General features: G+C 34.1%; 1 protein-coding gene across 1 annotated transcript; it reads right to left on the bottom strand.

The window, feature by feature from the left end:
* Positions 1-866: 866 nt before the first annotated feature.
* On the bottom strand, positions 867-6,175 carry LOC140991883 (fimbrin-2). The gene is made up of 14 exons (XM_073462049.1): positions 5,929-6,175; positions 5,677-5,850; positions 4,774-5,015; positions 4,513-4,684; positions 3,766-3,804; positions 3,575-3,643; positions 3,356-3,472; positions 2,959-3,170; positions 2,567-2,722; positions 2,270-2,469; positions 2,034-2,191; positions 1,576-1,672; positions 1,368-1,459; positions 867-1,267 (listed from the first exon to the last, which is right to left on the bottom strand). Exons 1-14 carry the CDS (start codon positions 6,013-6,015, stop codon positions 1,085-1,087), a joined length of 1,998 nt encoding a protein of 665 aa, XP_073318150.1. The 5' UTR covers positions 6,016-6,175; the 3' UTR covers positions 867-1,084.
* Between the last annotated feature and the right edge of the window lie 371 nt (positions 6,176-6,546).

Here is a 6,546-nt window from a genome sequence, read left to right as displayed (position 1 = left end):
AAAATTTGATGAAGAATAATTTTTAGAGAAGAAGAGAAAGTTGGAGTGATTGAATGTATTTGTGAGATTGTATTTATAGAGCAAAAACTAGCCGTTTTGTTACCGTTTATTACCGTTGGTGTATAAGAAAATAAATGTATGTATTTGTATAATTTTATGGTAATAATATGGTGTATATAATATTAGTCATATTTAAATAATTATGTATATCATATCACATTATTATAATTAGGTGTCATAAGTTATTTTGTTTAAAAAACCTTATAGGCTTTTATACTTGTCGTATCCCTTACCGGGAGTGTGAGATGTCGTCTTAACATCCTCCCAGGATTTATAACAAGTTTTTTGAAAAATTTATTTTTATTATTTATAATAACATTATATTATATAGTAAATATATTAACAATAAATAAATAAACAATAAAATAAATATTATTACTTTTGTTACTTTTTTCTTCTGTTTTGGATCTTGGAAAAATATGGAGGACTTTTAGAGCTTCGTGCTGATAACGTGTTATGAAAAAGTAAAAATTTACAGTAAAAAGTAAAAATCTCAAACTCTCAAAATTATCACACTACACCCTTTATAATATTTTTCTCTCAACTCAAATGTGATTTTCTCCACAAATGAGAGATCTATTTATAGAAAATTTTTACAAATAATACAAAATTAAATTACATCATTAACTTCATCATCACACACAAATTTCAATATTCAACACCTAATTTTATCTAATTTTCAACATTCAAATATTCAATACACACATTTTAAATATTATTTTTAAACACTTTGAAATTTATTAAAATATATTGTTTTAGACCAAATCTAAACAGGGAAAAAAGGAGAGAAAGGGGGGGTCGGTGTTGTATGTGTGGGTGTTTGATTGCAGACCCGCCCAGCCCCTAATGAATTGAAGGTGTACAAGTGGCCTTCTTTACTATACACAAATGTGTAGTTTTTTTTGCTTTAGCAAAAAAGCGCATTCAAATGCTCAATTTCTACACTCAAAATCACTCTATAAACCAATCAAAGGATCAATACAATACAACAAAAAAGGTACTCACACTCAAATTCTTCCTTTTCTTAGTTATTGGTGTCATCCAATGATGATTCAGAAGCAGTATCATCGATGGTCGAGTTTGAGCTCGTATCTACAAAGCTTCCAGTTTCACTGTCTGAAGATCCAAATGGTCGATCGTCCATCGGTTGTTTCAATGTCCAATACATAATGCTTGCAGTCAATGTAAGGATCATCTTCTGGTTTACCTGCAAATGAAAGAGAAATATGAAGCAAATCACTGGCGGTAGTCTCCCCTTTTTTTATTTTATGAGGATTGGTCTCGTTTAAGTTTGATGTGAAGATTACCTCTATTATGTCTTCCGGAAGCAAAAATATGGAGCACCCGAGTTTCCTGGCAATACTTATGATGTACGTTGCATTCATCTTCTTCTCATCCTCTACATCATCCAAAGTTTAGAGGACAATAAAATGAGCTTCAAAATGATGAATCCATGCGAAAAGCCATGAAGAAAAATGATATGGATACAACTAAATCACAAAGAAAGATTCATACCAGTTGATCCTTTTGTAACAAGACTCCAGTTGACAGATCTCGGGTGTACGGCACTGAGTAGCTCAATGAAAAATATTCCATCAGACAAGCTCTTATCCTAAAACATGAAATTGCATACCTTTTCGTAAGAAGTCATGTTTCTACAAAAATAATAAATTGGAGGGAGACAAATGAAAAGAACTAAGATGCACAAAGTGGAATAATAAACCAATAAATCTGAGAGCAATAATTTGCAAGTATGCAATCGAATGTAGTACTCTAGAGTTATGCAGTTTTAAACATCACTGTCAGCTTTGAGTTTCAGTTTAAAAAATCTGAGTTATATCATTACATCAGCTATAACTCTTGGTCCTGCTGCAATTCTAAATGATGCAGAAACAAACAATGATTGATCCTTCTATTTTCGTGTTTTCAGTTATATACACATCCATGGAATAAAAATGGTTCGTGAATTCTACCTTAAAACTGATCATGTGACTTTGACTCCCCGAATTTCTGACCTTTCCATTAGCCCATTCTAAAATGTCTGCATCAGTAATTTCTTTTCCATGGGAATGGTACCTTAAGTTCTTCAAGAGCTGAAGCATGTTACACCTCATTAACTGCCATAGAAAGGCTGAAAATCCACGAGGGTAGATGTTACCATATAGCACTACTAGTTTTTCTTCTCAAATATATGGCATCAAGAAGGTACCCAATATTAGTTTCTTATTCCCTTGAACAATGTCATTTCCAGCTATATTGACCAAGGAAAACTTCAAATGTTTCCCTATCTTCACAACTTGATTGCAGTTTTCTACTTTTCTGAATGGCATCTTAATTGGTGGCTTAGTAGCTATTTTCCAATTAACAATCCCAGGAGACACTTTGTCAAGTGTCTCGAGGAGAAGCCATCTGCAAACAAAGCAAAAATGTCCAAATTTCTGAAAAACTCTTGGAGGACCACTAAAGTATGTAAATTTTTTCCCTGGAAAAAGTAAGAGATATTAACCCGTTTCTGAGATCTTCGAAGACATTGTCAATGCACGAGCTATTTCCGAGACTATTCATCCAAAACCGGAATGCCCTCTCTTCTCTGGAGATCTGTGTGTCATCAGGTAAGGTTTCAAGAAAAGATATCTGTTTTGTTTGGGTTGAGAGTCCATTCCTGTATATGAAGTCTCATCAGCAATACAAAAGAAATAAAGAGTGAAGTAGAGACAAGAATTATCCAGTGCCTTATAGGATCAGTCAGCAATCCGGTGTTTTGTATATAGTTTCTAGAAACTGCTATTATATTTTTGCAGTTGTAGCAATAGAGTCATAGTCAGTTGTTAATCTGATCACCAATAATGCATACAATGTCATAATTAAGATGTAGCATAATTCAGAAAGTACTCTCACCTGTGCTGGAAGATATGTGCTACAAATGCAAGATTAAGGTTTGGAGAACCTTCAACTATGTCTTTTGCCGTTAAGTATCTCTTGCAACCCATTCTATCAGCATGTTCAAGAACTAACTTTGCTCTCTCGAGATGATTTTTTACTTTCAGCGTAGACGGATGGCTGTGTTCTGGGGCTAGAACATTCAAGAGAAGAGCATAGGCCTCAGCATCCTGCTTGACCAGGAATTTCACCAATCAAATGTTAATAGCTTCCCATCTAGTATTGAAGATAAAGCAAAAAACACAACCAAGAGGAGAAACAATACCAATGCAAACAACCAAATACCATGTGAACGGTGAACATGATTATATATAGAAAACGGAACCAATCTGAAGCTCGACTCATTTCCATTTACCTTTACATCAGAAGAGAAGTTTGTAACTGTTTTCGTGTATGCTGCCTTTTTCAATTGAAAATTCATCCATCTTAGCAAGATCTTCTCAGGTGGAAGGCTCATCAACTCTTCCACGTCCTGATATTTAAAATAAGAAAGTGGATAAACTACAGCGGCCAAGATATTCTTCAGGCAAGAATAAAGTTCCACTCTGTTAGATAAAAATCTTATATCAATTACCTTACTATCATCAACCAGCTCAACCAACTGTGGTGTTTTCTTCAAATTGAGGTCCGCCAGCAGTTGTATCTATAAGACCATGTAGAAAAGGTGCTATGTAAAAAGATTTAACTTCCTGTTATTTAAGATCTTAAACTATACCTGTTATTTAAGATCTTAAACTATAGGTATATATAAATCTTGATTCATACCTTGATAATTTGAGATATGACTCCAAGAACAAGATGTCTCTGAAAATTAGCCGTGCAAAAAATTTTTATGATTTAAGAACTAGATTGAAGTCAGTTATTCAAAAATCACAATTATATATTTACCAGAAACATCAAAATTATCAAATTTTAACTAAAGAAACTAAATCAACACACGGAGAGGTGATTTCAAACAAATAAAAAAGGCAACAAAATTCGTCAAGTAACCAATAGAACCTTTTAAGCATATTAAGAGATAGTGACAGAGAGTGGGAGTTCCAATTACAGTAAGTTAATAATAGGAACAGAAGGACAATTTCATATAACATTAGAGTAGATTGGCAAAATGATTAGCAAACATTTTTTAGCCTGCAAAACCAAGCTCTATCCGCTTTGCACACAGCTTCATATTCATTTGTTAGGTTCTCCTAGACCAAAAGAGAGAGAATGAAAGAAAAATGCAAAATATTTCAAAATTCAAGTGTTTAAAAAACAGCAATTTCAACCTACCAAAACAAAGCTTGACGAGTGCTGAGACTTGTGTCTGTAAATTTTCATCAATAATACTTAAATACAACAACTACCATTGAATGGAGTGTGAGTGAAAATATTGACTGGAAAGCAAGAAAAAATATCATCAAAATGACTCAAGAAAAGGATAAACTAGAATATCATAATCTTTGTGGAACCCCTCAATGAATGTGAAAGGATAGTCTAGCTTAATTAGGAAAATGGAATGAGTACACATACCCTTCCTTCAATAAAATCCTGAGTTCCTATATTGACTACTGTGCATCCAATTGCCTTTGCAGAGTTGAGGCATAATGTATGATTCTCATTCCTCTCCCATGGATTGAGCATTCTCTTTGTATTTACCGCACGCTCATCGATTGTTCCAGGTACAGCAATATTAATTAGCTTACTGCATTCGAAGGACACATTTCTTCAAAGTTCAAACAAAGTCACAAAATAAAGAGCATACATGCATGACTTGCAATAATAGATCATCACCAAATAAGAACTCCATCTTTGGCAATCTCAAATAGATCATTGGTGCTTGCATCAATAGGAAGATATTTCTGCAAGAATTCATCTGCGGCAAGATAGTTATTGATATGTGCAACATATGACGCCTTTTCAGATTCACTTATCGTATGTAGCAGTGTGGAAGTAGGAGATTTCAAGAATGCAGATGAATTCTTTGCACCACTTCCCCATCTTTCGGTTGCTAGAGCTTGGAGTTTGAGATAAACCTGTCACAACATATTAAAAAAAATTTCATACAAACTATACAAATAATACAAGAAACAGGGAAACTGAAAAATTAAAGAATCAAGTTGTTGCCCATTTTGAATTTTCATGAAAATTCAATTTAAATCTACAGACTGAGTTGACAGCGTCTAGACATAATGTCCAAAAATTCAATTGCCAAGTCTTTCTTATACCTTGCATTTGTTAAAACATCAGGATAGTGAAACGGGACTAAGCAACAGACTTGTTAAGGAGATCAAAATGAGAAAATTAACATTTTGAAAATTGGAACCAATAGCAAATAATAAAGTGAACGGCTCCTTCTGATCCCAGACTTCGTGGCCGCACAAAGCTAATGAATAGTCCTGAACATATATGATCCGAGGATATTTTACCATTGAAATCATTTCTGTGTAATCAAAACAAGACGTTGCTAAAGCTTTGAGCTTTGTTTAACTGCTAAGAATGAAAAATTGAAAGAAAGAAACCAACAATACATAATCTTGATCAATCGGTTTAGATCTTTCAGCTTTATTACATCATCTTGATAGATCGAGAATTAAAGTTCAACCCTTCGGATCCTTTTCGAAAAATGTTTTGCATTAAATATTATAAATAAATTCCTCGATCAAATCTAAATGATGCAGAGAAACATCGGCTTACCCTGAGAAAGAGTTCAAAATCAACTTCACTTTCCAAATTCTCATACGAATCTTGAAGAACCGCAGTTCTGTCTTCCACCGTCAGATTCTCGCCCACGTGTTTCAGCCTGGACATCTTCTCCGGCAACTCCCCCAGCTTCAGACCACCCCCGCTCTCCCTTCTCATCGCCATGAACTGCAAGAACCGCATTCATCACAACCGCAACCTAAAGAATTCATTCAAGAAAGGCAACAAAAACGACCCAGAACTTACAAAAGACTTCAAGCTGCGTAGCTCCACCTGCGTGAACTGATTCTGAAGCCATGGATCTGAAACCAACACCCCAACATAGCCAGCCATTGTTAAGAATTGTTCGGACTTAGCTAAAAAAAAGAGAAAAAAATTACAGAGAAAAGGGTGTCTGCGTGAGGAGACACTGGGGTAGGAGCAAAGCTGTCACATGAAAACTGAGAATTCAAAATATGTCCCTCTTTCTTTCTTGCTTTCATTTTGAATTGAATCATTATTTTTTCAAAAGAAATCACACGGTGAAAGGGATAATTTAAAAATTATTAAATGTATCGTTTTAACGGTCACTTTTTTTTTAGTTGGATTAATTTCTTTTCATTTTTTATTTGTTATTTTTTTGAATGGGTTAATTTCTTGCCACTACTATATACTACCAAAAAGTCTAGGTGGTATGGGGTTTCACAATTTAGATATCTTCAACAAATCTTTTCTCGCAAAACACTTATGGCGCATGATAATTAAACCGAAGTCTTTATTTACAAGAGTTCTCAAATCTAGATATTTCTAACATAGTGATGTTATGGAAGCCAACCTGGGACATAACCCTTCATACATATAGAGATCATTGTTGTGGAGCCGAGA

The sequence above is a fragment of the Primulina huaijiensis genome, chromosome 13 (genome assembly GCF_012295235.1).
Source record: "Primulina huaijiensis isolate GDHJ02 chromosome 13, ASM1229523v2, whole genome shotgun sequence".
Taxonomy (NCBI): Eukaryota; Viridiplantae; Streptophyta; class Magnoliopsida; order Lamiales; family Gesneriaceae; genus Primulina; species Primulina huaijiensis.
The sequence above is the reverse complement of the archived record's forward strand: the minus strand, read 5'-3'. Positions and strand labels throughout refer to the sequence as shown.

What these genes read in the sequence shown, in the direction of transcription:
- LOC140991883 (XM_073462049.1), bottom strand. Translation starts at nt 6,015, where the DNA reads ATGGCTGGCTATGTTGGGGTGTTGGTTTCAGATCCATGGCTTCAGAAT. An exon ending in AGGATTTTATTGAAGGAAGG is followed by an intron (nt 3,805 to 4,512) that starts GTATGTGTACTC and finishes GCTAATTTTCAG; the next exon opens with AGACATCTTGTTCTTGGAGT. An exon ending in ACTTCTCTTCTGATGTAAAG is followed by an intron (nt 3,171 to 3,355) that starts GTAAATGGAAAT and finishes CTGGTCAAGCAG; the next exon opens with GATGCTGAGGCCTATGCTCT.